This window comes from Ischnura elegans, chromosome 2 (genome assembly GCF_921293095.1).
Source record: "Ischnura elegans chromosome 2, ioIscEleg1.1, whole genome shotgun sequence".
Classification (NCBI taxonomy): domain Eukaryota; kingdom Metazoa; phylum Arthropoda; class Insecta; order Odonata; family Coenagrionidae; genus Ischnura; species Ischnura elegans.
Window position 1 is genome coordinate 33,740,892 of NC_060247.1, and position 18,373 is coordinate 33,759,264.

General features: G+C 37.6%; 1 protein-coding gene across 1 annotated transcript in view; it reads left to right on the top strand.

Moving 5' to 3' along the window:
• The window catches only part of LOC124153577 (ABC transporter G family member 23-like), an 86,503-nt gene that overhangs the window by 30,367 nt on the left and 37,763 nt on the right, over positions 1 to 18,373 (top strand). The window contains exon 2 of the mRNA XM_046526840.1: positions 15,637 to 15,938. Within this exon, the coding sequence (XP_046382796.1) occupies positions 15,655 to 15,938 (284 nt within the window). The 5' untranslated portion in view covers positions 15,637 to 15,654. The remainder of the gene's footprint in view (positions 1 to 15,636; positions 15,939 to 18,373) is intronic.

Sequence of the window (18,373 nt, forward strand, 5' to 3'; positions counted from 1 at the left end):
AACAAAATGGTAATTTTAAAGCGCTTCATGCGTTAAGTAGATCGAACCGAGGTATATGTGTATCCTTAATGCTTGAAATTTTAGTTTTTTTACAATCTCTTAAGAAGATACTGTACACAGCACCATCTGCCTGCGTATTTTCCTTCTTTTGTGCGTGTCTAATTTGCCTACTTAGCGAAGTCAAGTAAAAATAAAGAATTGGCAAAGTAAATTCTACGAGACTATCGTAGGAGATATTAACAATATCTATCAATATGTACGCAGTCTTCATTGTACCTACTCGTCCCTCCCAATAGAGTAAACTTCATCAATAAGAAATAAAATGACGGAAACCAGCGTTAATAGCACCGAGAGAACTAGGGAAGAGTGAGATAATAAATATTCTTATAGATGTCAATCCGGCCTCAAGTTCTTGATTTCATTTGCACGCTCTTCCCATTTTTTGAAGTCGTGAGGAAGAACAATGGATTCGTTGTCTCCCGTCAAATACTCACGTGTTTCTACAGAGCTCATTCATAAATGGAACCCGAAAGTTGGAAGAAGAGGAAGAGTGGACTTAAGCCCATACTATGCCATGGTGGGGTGAATTTCGAATGCTCAGGGTGTTGAGAAACCGTTGTATAGGTCTCACGATAATTCACGAACAACAAAAAAATATTACATTGTAATAAATTATGACGTGTTCCTTTTGAAAAAAACTTACCAATATATTATGATGTATGAAGGCACCAAACAGCACTTACTCTCCGTCTATTCCGCATCTCCAATATTAAAAAAAAGAACCAGGTCATCTACACTTATAGTAGCACCATTTCAGTTTCTGGGGTAAAAAAATATGCTGAGTATAAGTCCTTCCCAATTCACAATAAAACGACAACCCTGTATGATAAATCTCTCTCTCTAAAATAAATCTCTCTTAAATAAATGCTCTCATTCTCAGAATTGCATTATAAGCCAATTTCCCGAGGACAATTTATTTCGAAATGCAGATTTTACTAAAGACATATTTCCTCTGTTTTATGCGTATGCATTAAATGAACTGGCACAAGTTATGCATAAGTCTCCGAGTGGGGATGAAGCTGGAATAAAGTTAACGTCGATGCTTTACAGCTCTACATCACGTGAATGATTCGGTCACTCTCTCGATCACTGGCGGCATTGATTGAACAACCAGTTCATCGTCCAAGGGAAATGTGGAAATTCTCTCGAATGGCGAGGTCGCTGCGGATGGAAATTACTTCCCAAGGCCTTGCGGACTACCGACTTCCTCCTCGGCAGGGAGTGACCCAAGGTGGTCGGCTACTGCTTCCCCCCATTCTAACGACGTGCACAGCCAATAACCGCCGAGTCTCCCCGACAAATATTTCGACGAAGATGCGCGCAATAGAGCTTCCGCGGTTGTTTTTTGAGTAAGGAAGCGTATAAGGAAACGCTGAGTATGGGGAACTAGAACTTCTAGATTGTTTACACCACGCAACAATAATAAAACTTTATTACTATGGTAGGTGTTCTGTGTGTATATCTGCCTCCTGAATATGAAATCGATGCTCAAAACATCGTATTACCGACAGTTTTTGCGAGATCCAAATATCTTGCTTTTCCCAATTGCTTGCTAATCTCGCCAAATCTTAGCATATAATGCTTGCATATGGCTAATTAGTAGGCACCTACATGGCAAACAAATAATGTAGAAATAGAGCATTATTTCTATGATTTCGGTTCATGAATTTCATATAGTCTCACACGGAATTAGGCATTGAAGACCGTCTTCACGAGAGATCAGACTTTTTTCACCACGAGTTAACTAATAATATTAGAAAAACTGGCATTGGACTTTACAGGATGAATTATGAAACTAATGTATTGTATTGTTATTGCATTCAAATAAGAGCGATGTGCGCAAAAAATGCGAGTGTTTTGGATATATTCGATGTTTTGAATATCATTTTTGTGTCTAGGTGGTGGAAATACATTAAGAAGGCCCGCATTTTCTAAAAAAGATTTTGTGACCCATATTGATGGAAATGGGATGATATTAATGATATAAGAATTCATTTCATCTATTAAAAATCAGAAGCCAGAATTACAATGTTACCCGTGCCAGGGATCTATTCATGTAATTCTATGCTCCAAGATTGAAGTCACGGATTTCTGAAGCCATAACTATTTTGAGGTATACTAACATGATTTCATAACCATCTTTCAAATAGTCTTTTTCGGGTTGCAGTTTTTCCGAGACATTTTCATAACAAAACGAGTGAATTTTTGCAGTTATTTTGTTTGGTTTTTTGGCGTAAAGATGCAGATATTTCAGCAGCCCATTGTGAAAATAAAATTTGGAGCTTTTCTACTGTAAAACCTCCGATCCTAACATATTTACCACGCAAAATTTCTGCAAAAATAGTACCATTACAAAACAAATGAAGCACAGAGCTTTTTCACAATTTTTTTAACACCATGCAAGCAAAGAGCCTCAGTGTCCAGGCTGATTCAGATGATTTTAGAATTTCTATTCACTGTAATTTTCTCAATGAAGGGAGCATGGGAAAATGTTTTGATCGTTTTTAGAAACTTTAACGCTATTCAGTGCCTTGGATTGCATATTGATGACTGGGGAAACTAATGTGATAAGCATTTTTCACTTCGCACAATTTCAAAACTCAAAAGTGCTCGTGCAAGTGAAATAACGTGAAATAGATGAGCCTCGGACAAATTATAACTTATGATTTCCATAATGGGCCAATTAATGCTCGAAATGGATTAAAATAAAATAAGCATAAGAGAGCTATTGAGGTACCGACGTAACTTTAATGAAAGAGAGTAGTAGAAGAAGGAATGTTAGGGTAAGAAGTGAGAGTCTTATAAAAGATACAGCACCTCCACCACGGGGTACAAATAAAATACTCCTGTAGTATCGTGCTCAGCGTATATATGAACAATAGGTATTTTTAGCTTCTCCTCGAGTGATCGAGATTAATTTGGCAAAATTCAAGATCGACTGAAGAGGCTGGTTCCAACGATATCGTTCATTTTCACGTTTCGATTGCATATTATATTTCCCTAAATTTAAAATGAACGAGGAAGGGATTATAAGTATCGGAGCGTAAATAAAATCCACCTTAAAGTGTTTCCTTAACAAACTTTATCCATAGTAACGCCAAAATCAGGAGTTACAATGATTGCCTCGGGTTTTGGTTGCTGCGTAGCCGTCCCAGTAGAGGTTAAATGACTCTGAGGTCTCAGGGGCGACTGTGAAGCACATATGGGAGTAAGTGAGTAAGACTTGAGCGCTGCCAATCGTAACAGAATTTTTATTGGCACATTCGATCAAAGTGAATTCAATAATCTCCCTCTCCTCTCACTCCTTAAAAATCCAAAAACAGCGCACTACCAAGAAGGAACATTTTTGCATCTACGCTCACTGGATGTGGCATTTTCATTTATCTTGCAACTTCCTTGATCTAAACGATAGATACGACAGATTAATGTGAAGATGGCAGGTAGAAATGACATGAAACAAGATCAACTTGCTATGTGACGAGATGGATGGATGCCTTTCATGTTCTCTTTTAATTGAATACAATTCATTACGAAGGACTTCGTGCTTGATTGTGTAACAACTTTTCCTGCCAGCTCTATCATTAACTCCAGTATGATAAAATGGTAATGAAAGACAAAGCTCCCCACAACATCATATGACAAGTCGTAGCACGGGTTATAATACAGTTCATATACCGGTTTAGAATTCAGCATCAAGAAAATATTAGATCAACTAATACTAGCAGTTACATTAACTGCTATTTTTTTATCATGTGATGTTTCACTGCAATAGCACTACATCTTCCCGCTTTATTTCTTTGTCTAGTTTGGTACACTTCCTATCTCCCCATCGAAAAATTGTACCAATAGATGGCTATGATCCGTGCATATAATACAGTTGACTTACATGCATGTGCATACTTTACATTCGTTCCATGCATTATAATTATCTCTTTAAGAGATTCTTATGAGGTTAATCGATGGATTATTCCACACCTATTCCTAAAATCCAATTAATGCCAATAATTCGGAATATGATTTGAAGGTACTAATGCAAAATAGAATTTTGCAATGAGCTAAAATAAGAACTAAGTACATCAGTAAAATTTTACTCACTTTTTTATAATTAATCATATTTTCTATGGTTTCCTTATGTTTTAGACGGTCGTTCTCAAGTACACATATCTCTGACCTAACATAGATGCTATCGACCTGTGATGCTCATCGGGAGAGAGACTTTTCCCAAAAATTTGTAGGGCTGAATTTTTAAGTGTGACGATGTATAATTCCAGCCATATATTCCAGCCATTATAACTATCTCTTAAGAGATTCTTATGAGTTTAATCGATGGATTATTCCACGCCTATTCCTAAAATCCAATTAATGCAAATGAATTAATTAACTAATTAAATAATTAAATTAACAATCATGAGCTTCCTTTTCTATTTTATCCTAGTAAAACCTGGTTACAAGACGTATAATTCCTAAAATACTGCGAATATATGGCTAACGTTTGGATCAGGATTAAATTCACATTCAACCCTCCATACTATGCACAGATTAGGTTCAAGTGCGAATGTTAGTCCCATATTTTATCAAATCTTTCGCAATCTATACCCAGTTACATGAGAAATCTGACCGTACGTCATAAGTCGTTCTAATTTCTTTCATACAATCGGATGTTTTATTGCGAAAAAACCGGTTCAAGTTGTTTATTGAAGCCGAAGAGTCGCAGTGTCAATCTAAGGCAGGACTCATGAGGACGAATAGGGAGTCAGTAATGCCGTTTTAAATAATGGTGCGTGCTTTTACATGCTAAAATATAGAAATACATGTTACAATCATTTTTCCTAAGTAAATGTGATGGGATATAAATATGAGCTGGTAGAATAATTTGAAATCTTACATTAAAAACCTCACAAATAATTATAGCAATTGACCAATTTTAACAGATATGAGATTAGTATTTGGGTTTTAAAAAAAAGCAAAGAGTGACTACTTGCGTCCCACGATGATTTTTAACTATTTACTTGAGCGATATTTCGAGTTCGATAGCTAAATGTTGCACGATGTAATCTCGTAAGCTGAGGAGGATATCTTTGAACAGACAATTCAGGCAAAGTCGTTTACTCGCTCTTTTCTCACACTACACCCTAATCTTCACCCCACTACTAGTTTTTTTTATCTTTCAATCTTTGACGAAATTTTCCTTTAAATTTGTAATATCATCGCTGTCTTCAAATGCATTGAACTAGTACGACTTGACGAAGGGTCATGTCGCATGATACCGAATTCTTTGCGAGGAGTATGTATACGGCAATCATTTAACGATAGCAAGTGTTTACACCAAACGTACCCAGCAGATGTGATTCTTGGATATTGCTCCGAGTAAATCACACTAGCAGAAGATCCCAGCATGATGGGCGAAACGCTGTGAATTCGGTAAATCTGAATTCCAAGCTCATCCAAGGTTGGAATTCTATTAAAATTAATTGTCACCGACATTAATTTACAACTACTCGAACTTTGCTTTGCATAGGAGCTAATATTTTGTCCCTTTCTGAAATATGGCTTATATACGAAGTAAATTTGTGAAAAATTTTATGGGAGTTTGATAATTGCTTCCGCAGAAAATGGGCGATACATTATATCATTAAATTAATTTTTAATGCGAAAATCAGATAATTTTATCTCCCCTAAATGGGTATTCTAAAATGATTATCGTGGGATTTAAGCGACAACAATAGGAGTGCTTAAAGTCGTTGGCGTAAGATAGTTCAAGCTTTTCAATGATGAAAACAAAGAGAAGAGCTAATGCATTATGGTGATCTTTTTAGAATGTTAGATAAAAATAATGAACTTGTCACTCGGTGACCTGTATTGCTGTCCTTTAAACTAGCACAAAAGACTGGGGTTCGCTCTACCGTGAAAGGATATTTAATTACCTATCAATTTTAATATTGAATTCCGAGATTTCCGAGAAGTTCGTTCTCAAGGGCGGTAGTCATTCCTTTGACATTACATCTATTGTTTCACTGTAGAAACTCAAGTGCTTGCTGGCGTTATTTCTCTCCTGATTATTTCTCGCGCTTCCTTCGCGGTTGATTTAGTGTTATTCTATGCCGAGACGTATGGGGCCGCGTCTCACGTTGCACCGACGCCGTGGTAACGTCTAGCCTCCCTTGAGCTAAAGTCGATTCCTACGACCTTCGCTGCGTATTTCCTCAGCCTCCGATGAGAAATAACAACTGCCTCTCGACCGTGGAGCTACTAACACGCAGTAAGAGGTCGCTCCAGCACAGGTGATGCCTGAAGGATAAACCTACCCACCAGCATGAATTAGTGGTCTTTTTTAATTACACTAAGGATTGAATTGGCCATTGGGAAATTGAAAGGAAGGGGGAGCATGGATGTCCATTGGGTAGAGCGTCGAGCAAATTAGCGGAGAGTGTCCAGTTCAAAGTCCGAGTGAATCCTTCGGACACTCTATACCACGGGCATGTGCGGAGTGACCTTAGGGAAAAGAAGTGCCCTCCTTCCCGAATGAGTGATATTTTAAATACAAATAATTATGTGGTGAGCTTTACCTTCACCTATCCAAATTAACTTTCGGGTTGTACCTACCTCTTCATGAGCCAGGAATTGAAATCTTTGGTTTCATTTGGAATTTGGCAGTGATGAATGGAGGGAATTTTAATGGCAGAAATGTGAACATTACCAAAAATGGCGAGGAAAAAGAAACTAGAAAGAAAAATTATCAAACTAATGGCATACTATGGTCGACACAAAAGATAGCTTTCCCTATCTATTAAACTAGCAGTAAATAAGGAGTTTCAGTACAATCCAGAATCAAAATGTGAACAGATCTCGCAGCCTCAGAAGATCCGCTTGGATAAATAAAAATTAAGATATTCTTAAAATTTTTGATGCAATCATTTACTCAATCAAAGTTGCGTGGTCATGTGGGAGGTGGTCTGACTGTTGTTTCTCTGTACTGTCCGAATGGTATCGTGATACCCATTAGGGGGCCTAACCTGTATTTAAAAGTTGAACGATCTCGTTGTAGAACAAGGGAAAACTACAATTGGACCGTTTTCGCTTCTCCCTCCATCGATATTAAATACTGTATGGAAATTTGAATCAAGTAACAGAACGTCTGACTCTAAACATTTGGTTACGGTAGCAAAAAAGAGGCTTCAAAGTCTAAATATCTTGTACTTCAAGAAAGAATTAAAGGTTCCCAAAGTTTGAAGGAGAGTTCGTCATTAAATTGGGACATGTTTACAATTTACGGCTTTAAAAACAGTTCGTTCCCAAAACTAGTAGACAAAGGGAAATAGGCACATACACATTCAGAGGCAACAACTGAATTGTAGTGTACAATTCTGACTTCAAGATGAATATAACTTCTCTAAATAGTAAAATGAGCATTACTTAACATAGCTTTCATCGATCCGTTCACACGAATGAGTCAGCTTGGCCTTACAGACGAAGCTTCGTGAGCATAATGACCTTATTAGACCAAGTGGGACGACGAAAGACGTCACGGTTAAGGAGGGTCGCTCTGTTAATTCATTTGCGAACAGATACAGAAAAAAACGTGTAGTGATAGAGCCTCGATTAATTACGAAGAGCCTCGAAGAGCCTCGGGACGGTCAAATTTAAAAGTCAAATTATTAGAAAACGCCAAGTTTCTACGTCGCAAATATGCATGCCGATTTTTTCCAAAAAATGGCAAGGGAGGATCACCGAACGCAGGGAGGAATGGATGTTAAATATTTCCGCTAACGACAGATTTTGTTATGCTTGCGTCATGAGTTTACTGCGGTAAAATGGTCATTTTAGTTCATTGAATGAAGAAGTGACGCAGTTTGGGTCCCCATCCCCCAGAGGTAAAACATGTTTTTGAAAATATCTCACAAAAATAGATCGAAAATTAAATTTTCCAAAAAATGAGTAAAACTGTACTAATCATACCGTTTATACAAATCAATTTTTATTAAACTTAATAATCATAATCGATAGTGTAACATCTAGCCAAAGTCGGAAGCTCTTGAGGAGAAGACAGATTCGGTACAAAAACATTCAAATTTTCAATTTTTTCCTGAAAATTGGTGGGATTCATTTTCATGTTTTGGCAATGATGTGAATCAATTTATCGGCACGTCCTATCCAGTTCGATAAATGGCTCGATGATTTCCGTTTTTTCGCATTTAGGGTCGAATATTAGTGTTCCCAAATTTAGCGAAAAAATCAGAAATCACATAGAAATCATCACAGAAATATGAATACAAAATTCACAGATGCAAATATAGATATAGATATTACAAATACAACTTGAAAGGCCACTCGAGTTTCCCACCGTGTAATTGATGACATCTATGACATAAATTACTCCGGGGAAACTAAGTAGCCTTTGAAGACGCTCTGCACCGGGAAAACACAAGAAAGTTAGAACGTTTCAAAGAAAATTATCTGTTAAGGCAGTGCAATTTTCAAACTATTAATTCATTATTTGACAAAGGAGAAATCTTTCCCAACTTAGAAAATCCATTAACTCTACAAACGCAACTGTTCGTGATATCAGCAGGCAAGTTTTAATAGAGAACGGCAAGGTTTCCTTCAATACGGGGCCTCAGGCATTTAGGAGCAATATTTGGTAACCTCTCGAACTCTACACATTCTTTGTTTTCCAAAATTTATCGTCAGCATTAGTATGCGTAGGTTAGTTCATTATTTACATCGCTCCCTAAATGAAGCGGCATGAAGCTAAGCACTCTTTTTTACAAGTTTCCACATTTATATTTGTTTTTTATTTATTTCAATACCACCGAAAACAGTTCTATACGTCCTTTTACATCGGGGTTATGAACATGCTAACCATTTGACGTACTCAAATAACCGTTTCCTGGATAGGGGTAACTTACTCAGGCGGGACTCGAACCCGCTACCTCCTATTTGGCAGGCGAGGACTCGACCCCGCCGCCACCGAGGCAGGGAAAAATTAAAATAGATACGTAAATCATTCGAATCATCACGCCGGAAGTTAGTTCCAATCTTTGGGCTGCCTGTTTAGTTGCTTTTTAGCTCCAATTATACTTACAGAGAACCCCTGTGATTTGTATTGACACATAGAATAATTAAGGCTAGGGGGGTTTTAGGCACAAAACACTGGGTTGTTTGAGGGTGTGGAGCATCCGCCAGGGAAAGCGGGTGGTGCGGGGACCCTCCCCTAGAAAATGTTTCGTATAAATGGTTCAAAATGGTGAGTTTTGAGGCCTTCTGAGGGATATCTTATTAATCCTTACACTATTCTATTGGTAATATCAATCCAATTAAGTGAAATGGATTAAACTTAAAAATTTATCTGAGCTCTGGAGGGGGGTTTTATCCCCCAAAACCCCCATCGTTGCGCCACTGGATGGCAGTACATATCTGACCGAAAAATTAACAGCTAAAATCAATGAAAAAATCAACCGATGTCTTTCCTAAATAACGAGCATTTTTGAAGTTAAGACTCGTCCAACTCCATATCAAAACAAAGTTTCAACATCAAGTACTCAAATATTCCGCCGTATTACGGCCGAACTTAGAAAATCCATTAACTCTACTTACTCACCTGTTCGTGATATCAGAAGGTATGCTGCAATAGAAAACGGCAAGGTTTCCTTCAACACGGGACCGTCTTTTCGCGTATCTTGAGTGCGGTTCTCGTGAATTCCCGGCTGGATTTCGTCTGTGGTAGAGGGAGGTCACGAGTCGCGTCTGTGTTGGTGGGCAGGTCACACCGAGGCGATGCTGAACGACCACGCTTCCTTGGACTCCCACCGACGACCTCGGCCCAGTTACCTTCCTCCTCTCATGCGTAGGACGATCGGGAACGAGATCGGCTTTTGCCGAGGGATCGCCGCCTTAGCATCTTCGCCTTGCTTACAATAGGGTAGTTTCCTTCATCAAAGAAAACGAAAGGCATTGATTGCGATCCGTTACCCACCATAGGTGTATTCATAATATACAAATTATTTTGTTTTAGAAATACTGGTTTAGACGAATGGCAAGGGTCATTTTTATCCTCATTTGAAAAAGGCCAGATTGGCGCCCATGCTTTGCCACTCCACGTGACGTCACAAGGACCTAGTTTCTATACGAATAAATAGGAGTTTTACATCGTCTGAGATTACCAATGCATGCATGAGGCACTGAGCTCAGGGGAATATGTCTTAATAATCACCTATTAAAACTGGCTAAGGTCGGAAAGTTTTCTTCGTTTGATAGGGTATTAATAATCCTTATTTAAGCCAAGCGCTACCAGCTAGCAGGGTACTCTGCTACCTGCTAGCATCCTGCGTCGTATCAGCGCTCAAAGCCTCGCCCCAAGGTCACCTCACTTGCGGCAGCGGGAACCAGAACGACGTCACACGGAGTTTTCCCGGCATTCATACTTACCCGTCGCGTTTGAGAATTTTCACGTTTCATTTAATCGCGAAAAATAGATATCGTAATTTAAAAATCTAAAAGCGTGAAATACGTACTCCAGGAGTAATAACCTTTCGATTTAGGCAGTAAAAAAATAATAGGAAATCACCCTATTAGTTACTGGAGACGCCTCCTACAGGTACGGCAGTTGCCGTCTCTTTCGATCACTAAGCACTAATATGTATGGAATATGACTTGACCACCATCGTTCGAGGAACTATAAATGTGGTATTTAAATAAATTTAGAACACTGGCTCCACCTTTCCACGTGGATATGTTAAAGTGATAATGATTTCGCCGGGAAACTGTGAATAGTTGAGAAACATTTTCGTTGATAATTCCTTTGCGAATATAAGTATCCCACAAGTACGAAATGATTAATTCTATTTTTGTCTCGAAAATGGTTCCACGGTCAAGAAGAATTCTAGAGCAGACAATGTAAGTCATAAAAAAGTAATTGACCACGATTTCATCATTTGGGATTTTTCTGTCGTGATATTGGAAGAAAAATACTTTTTTTAGTAACCATCCACATTTTAATGAATAGGTATTTTTACTTCTACTTCCCCCATCATCAAGAGCATGAGTTTAATCGATTACGTCAATGTCGGAAGTAATTTCTAAAAATAAAAATCCTTGATTTGTTTTTTTTTTCGCTTAAAAAAAGACCGACATTCGCCACCCTTTTATGCTATCCCGCTAACACCAATGGTAATACAAAATAAATTCTGCCGCCGGCAAGTTAACATCCATTAAAATGTTTACAATTGATTTTCAGAAGTCCCAACACTACCAAAAACCAGAACATTCAAATTATACATCTACATCTACACACTACCCCGCAAGCCGCCTAAAAAGGCGCGTGGCAGGGGGTGTTAGGACACCAGCCTTATACACAGAAAGAGCAAATATAATTACGACTAGTATGCTACTTTACGACGATGATTTTTTTCATTTAAGGAATTATTTAAAACATATCAATAGATTATTCCAATATTAATTTGGAATTTTTGGTCTACTTATGCCGATAAATGCTGTGACCTATGGGGTAGATAAATTAGCGACGTTTAAGGAATTGGCTGGAATATCTTCGAGTTCTGATCACACGTTGAGACTGAAACAGTAAGAAGGAGGCAACCAAATACTGATCGGTAAAGCTTTTAAAAAACATCAAAAGCTATTGTATTTTCAAGAACAGCCATCTTATCTGCAAGAAAGAACGTCTTAGAACAAGTTTTTTTATGAGAAAGTATTCTCCGCTCTCTTCGTAGAAAAAGCAAAATGAATATCCTTGCATTTTTTACAGGAAAGAATTTTTCGACAATAATTTTTTAATTTTCTTCGGTCGAAACAACGCAAGTATTTACATGCAGAATCTAGAATTTTCACTCCATGATTACTGCCCGCATCTAAGCAATACTAGAGAGCATCAAATTTACTACTTCAAAATATGCTCCTTACCGCGAGATGCAGCGAATTTCATTGTGTAATAATAGAAAATCTTCATAAAATCTACATACAAATCTTCATATAGTTAGTTCTAAAGCAATCACGATTCATGATAAATAAACAAGAGTTAAAATGGGGAAATTAAAATATGAAGTTATTCTTAACTATGAAAGGGTTCCCCAACTCTGGCCGTGATCCAGATCTAGTTGTCACACCCGCTTACGACGTAGACTTGAAGATAATGACCTTTTTTCATTTTGAGGTCAACTTCCCTAAGCAGGTTATATTTCTAGAGATATTATATAATATTGAAAAACCGTCGTAACTAGAGGCAGGCTCTTAACTCATAGATGTCTCTGTGCCATACGAGAATTGGGGTCGGGCATATGAATGTGTTCAACGGCGTGCGAGGGGAAAATGGAAAGTAAAACTTCACCGGAATAAGACGCTCAGTGTGTCTGATTGAACCTTGGATAGATATATAATTTATATGATCTCAAACATATGAATAAGGATCAATTCCAGCTACTATAATTTGGTTACATTTCGATGATAAAGAAAGTTATATACCTACCTTTATTAAATGTTCATTAAGAGTCAAATTTAATCTCTTTTTTTTCATTTTGACGAATTATAGGATCACAAATAAGATAACACTGCCTATAACGTGCCTTTGAGAATCAAATACGCATCATTCAAAGATTAATAATACTTATAATTTCATTATTTCCACAAAACAGATGATTTTGATACATTATATCCATTAAAATATGCAAATCCTACTATTTAATTAACTGTTAGGAAATAATGCATTGTAAGTTGAAGAATGGGAAAATACTTCAAATGGCATCACATTTCTTATCGAGTTTTATGAAATCGCTAAATGCCTTCATAACACCAAAGAAGATATTATTTTTGATCTTGAATTATAACTGATTTTATTCTTGCATTATTCTTATGACAAGTTCTCCGGCAGAGCAGATTAAAGGTTGGCATTATAAATCCGGGCACTGATCACGCAAAACAGCAACACTTCATTATTCTGAATGATTCTCATTCAGATTTATGAGGAGGTAAAAATTCAGCCGACAACCTTCTATTTTCACCACCAATTCTTTTCGCTCTTCCTCGTGTTCCCGGCTATAATTTAGTGTTGTGTTATGTGCCAAGAAAACCGTGCTTCACGAATTCCATGCTGTAGCCATTCGCCTCCCATTATGAGATTATTGTGAAGACGTCACAAAGCTACCACATTAAGGAAGAATAGCAGGCTTCCGGGGCCACCGAAATGAGAGGCTCGTCCGATACCAGACAATGAAACGCCAAAACTTCCCCATCATGGTGAGGCGTTATTTTTTTGCTGGAATCATTCTAGGACCAATGACCTCTCTCACCTAAAAATTTCGTAATTTTAACAACACGGCCGATCTGTTACCACGTGCAATGGCATCTCAGGCGCCAGCTGTTTTACATCGGAACTTCGTGATATTTAACAATGCTTCAAGCAGTGCGAATTTTGGCTTGTTACTCAGATGCATAGATTACTCGAAACTCCAGGAAAAAAACGATGGCGATGTCATGTTAATGAGAGTACAGTATTTGTAGGAGGGAAAGAGGGAATTCGACTTCCTTCATGGAACGCATGGCGGTGAGGAGCTCAGAGTAAATATACCCGAGACCGATTGGAACAAAGATTGAAACGGCATAATTCGAGATCACGTAATGTATCTGATGGGTCTAATAGGGTAGTTTCCTTCATCAAAGAAAACGAAAAGCATTGATTGCGATTCGTTACCCACCATTGGAGTATTCAAAATATACAAATTATTTCGTTTTAGAAATAGCGGTTTAGACGAATGGCAATGGTCCATTTTTATCCTCATTTGAAAAGGGCCAGATTGGCGCCCATGCGATGCCACTCCACGTGACGTCACAGGGACCTAGTGTCTATACGAAAAGATAGGAGTTATACATCGTCTGAGGTTACCAATGCATGCATGAGGCGTAGAGCTCAGGGAAACATGTCTTAATAATCACTTATTAAAACTGGCTAAGGTCGGAAAGTTTTCTTCATTTGATAAGGTATTAATAATCCTTATTTAAGCCAAGCGCTACCAGCCAGCAGGGTACTCAGCTACCCGCTAGCAGCCTGCGTCGTATCAGCGCTCAACTCGCCTCAAGGTCACCTCACTTGCGGCAGCGGGAACCAGAAATACGTCACACGGAGAGATTTCCCGGCATTCATACTTACGCGTCGCGTTTTCGCGCGCTTGAAAATTTTCTCTTTTCATTTAATAGCGAAAAATAGATATCGTCATTTAAAAATCTAAATGCGTGAAATACGTACTCCAGGTATAATAATCTTTCGATTTAGACAATAAAAAAATAATAGGAAACCCTATTGGTTGACAACGACAGTAGTGTTTGTTTTTGTGATGTTTGTTTCATTATTAAATTCTATTTCCGTTTATGCTGATACGAAGAGAGAGATTTATGAATATTCAATAAAATCCGTTCACAAGTATTTCATTCGTTAACTTTCTCCATTTCCCAGAATAATACTGAAAATGGGGTTTCACTGCTGGCATCGGTTTTTTATTAATGCGCTGCCGCTTTGATCGCCCTTGTTTATGTTTACGCGGAAGTCAGGAGTAATAACATGATAACACTGGAGTTCTAGGAATATTCCGCCGCGAAGTATACTTATACTTCATGGAGTGAATGGGCCAAAAAAAAAAACTATTTCAGTTTATGTTAATTGCTATGATTCGTGTCAAAGATCAAGGTAGTCTTCCCTTTTGCATGCGCAAGTAGACGTTGATCGATTTCGTAATTTAACAAAAACGAAAGGACTGCTCACCCAGATAGGGATTTCACAAGTCTCGCCAAGTCAATTTTTTACACCTTGACTATTACCATCGCCTTCAAGACCTCGTACTCATTGTAACAGCGACATCTGAACTTTTTTACGATAGGTAAGGTTAAAGCTCACTCAGCGCCAAGCCTATATTATTTTAATGTCACAACTTTCATATTTAAAATTTAAGGTGGGACCTAGCGCCAAAGATTTACTTCCTTCATTTTAGTTCTAATAAAAACGTAGGTTTTTTAAATTATTTTTTTTATATAAAGTAAAAGGTGTATTTCCCTGGGCCAACGGGAATTTGACATTATGCAGAATACTGCACTGTAAGTAATATTCAACTCTTGGTGTTCAGAGGCTCTCTTCTAGATCGATAAAATGACCTTAATTTTTTCACGACACCGTATGGCTCATTAGGCCAAAAATTAGTACACATAATTAGAATGTAAATAGAGAATGAAATATTTTTCTTTTCACGCTATATGCTGGTGGTTACGAGGATAACAGCGGATAACTGACCTATCTTTTTTATATCACTTACTGACCGTAAGACCGTAAGAGTCCCATAAGTAAGCGGTAATCCCTAAACGAGTCAATGAAACGAAGCTCTAATTACGTCACCAACTCATGAAAAGAGGGGGAAAATTTTCCTTTTTTTTATTTAAAACTTGATAGATAGATATTTTCTGAATGTGGAAGTTTTTTTGTCGGAACTCATCTTTCCCTTTCATTTATCGAATTTTTTTATGTACTGCGGATCTGAGTGAACAATCCCGTTGTAAGATTTTCTGTTTTCCTCCAACTTTCAGGTCCTTTCGTGGAGCATAATGATGGAACTCCAGAACGCGTCGGAGCGGCCCCAAGGGGGTCGCCGCTCCATCAGCGAGGGGCCCCCGTCTCCGGCGCCGGCTGACACCGAAGAAGGCACCTCAGGGACGGTCGAGGCGGCAGTGCTCCCCAAGAGACCCCCCTTCAAGACGCAAGTGTCGACGGTGTGGTCCCGGAAGCAGAACGCCGTCAGCGTGCGTCGCGCTTGTAAAATGTACGGCCCCAAGAAAAACCGGAACCCCGTGCTGGACCAGCTCAACATGACCGTACCCAAGGGCACAATGTGAGTACCAATGGGAAGAGATGGCGGAGGGCCTGGGAAATATATCGAAACATCGGAGATTACCACCATATTTCAATATATTGAGAATTCGATGTTTAGTATTGACCACTGGCGATGAATGCTCTAGCGATAAATATCGGGACATATTTCCAGATATGGTAATCAAATCAAATTATAACTCCCAATAAAAATATCATGATAAGTACGCGATGCATTGTTCCATAAAAATCGCCGCCCGGTAAAATATCACGATATATCGTCATACTTTGCCGGTGGCGATTTTTTAATGGAATTTCTAACTAAAAATAAAGGCATAAATAAGGGAGGCATAAGTCTTCAATATATTTCCAACATATTCCATTAGGTGCGGAAACATCACTCACAATAAAATTTTAATAGGATTGAATTATATGTGAAAAACATGCTCCATTTCATCATATGCGCCGGAAAAAACGAATAATATGAAAGTGGTGTCCTTGAACATTGTATCTGTGAAAAATCGATCCATAATACTGAAGCAAGAGAAATAAAAAAATTACGTACATACATTGTGCCCTAAGGAGCATGCCGTGCCATAACATGTAAATCTCAAAATGTAAAGCAATCCAGAAGGGGTGGCAAGGGGAGTCCACTTTTTTTGAGGGATGGCTGAAAATTAAATCAAAATTATAAAATGAGGAATTTAGTTCATATGTAAAACGAGGCTAACTGATTCAATGGAACGATTGGGCACAGTGCCATAAAATTTATAATTTATCAACTCATTGCATGCTAAGATGATGCGTAAAATTATCTCATTATAAAATCTGCAATATGTTCGATTAGATATATTCCTGTTGAATTATTTACGTGACTGATGTTTCACTTCTTATTCGAGTACAGTGAGTAAGATTATCATGTTCACAAAATAAAATAGATCGAGGGAATAATCATAGCCTTTTTCCAGTATAAAAATCATTTTTTGCCTCTGTTAGAGCTAAATTTTGTTTCTTATAGTTGAAAATAATGCGTTATAGAGAAGAAATCCAAAATAAGCATATTATTCTTCATTAACATATTTTAAAGATTTCGATGAAATGTTCTGCTTTTCCAGAAAAAGAAAAAAATATAGGTATTACGAGCTTGGAACAATGAATATGTGTTTTGTATAAAATTTGTATTATTCTCATTCTTCCAGCACACAATCCACTAATTTCCAGAGAAAGTTATAACCCAAGAAATAACATATCTTATTTAAAGGTGCTAATTTCACAATGACGACAACGAAAACTGAACATACGGATCCATGTAATGCGGAATTAAATGTTTTATGAAGATGAAATTCCTTCGGTTGCCCAACCATATAACTATGAGCGAAGAACGTTTATTTCCTAAGAAATTAACATTTCAAGCTTCTAAATTACCTTGCGTCATCTTTCCACGTGAAAATTTCCCCTCACACATACGCATCACATGATTCTTGTTTTCCGACATGAGTAATTGGTATTTTTTTATCCCTTACAACTGACATGAGGTGGCAAGGTAGTGGGATGAAACGATTGAAAAACTAAAGATTTTATGAAGGTTTACTAATTTGTAAATAAGACGAACCTATAAGCTTCTTATTTTTAATTATCTACGCAAAATACCGGATGCAACTGTTGGGCTATTAATATGTATTAACAGTGCTTACTTGCGGTGTAAATAACGCAAAATTTGCACTAGTGTAACTCACTGCGACAATTTTGACACCCAAAGAAAACTTAGAGCAATCATTAAGTTCCGCCATATTGTGACAATAAATAGTCATGTTCTAAAAACCTGGACAAACTATGCATAAATATTTTGAAATGAAAATACACAACCCTGGTAACTTTTCACGGGAAAATTATTTATTGGTAAGACGCGTTTCGACGCTGAGGCGTCATTCTCAAGTACACTTACACAAGTACACTCAAGAACACAAGTATGTACTTATGTCCTAACCCTCCCAGATAAATCATGCCATGAATCACATTACTGCTATTATAATGGGAGTAGTTGTCTAACTTAGAAAGTACTGGGAAAAGTTAAGGCTAGGAGGGTAATGTGGGTTTTTAAATGCCGAGATGCATTGAAAGCCACTGCCAAAAAACTTTTTTCTTTAGTCCTTTTTAATAGATTTTGTATTACCTAATAGAATTAGTCGAATCGTTTTGATTCTCCTTTAAAGCCTAACCTCTAATAATATTTTCACTACGTTTCGACCTTGCTCAATGCTTATCAAACGACCTAAACAAGAAAAACTGATTACTCTCAGCTGGGGGAAACGTCTGGAAACAACAGTATCATTTTAATGCTTTCAAAAATAAGGAACTATTCCAAGAATTAATAATTAATTTTTTTACTTAATTAAATGACCGCTCCGCAATGATAAGGTAGGCATCTGCACAATTAGATATTAATTTAATGTTAAA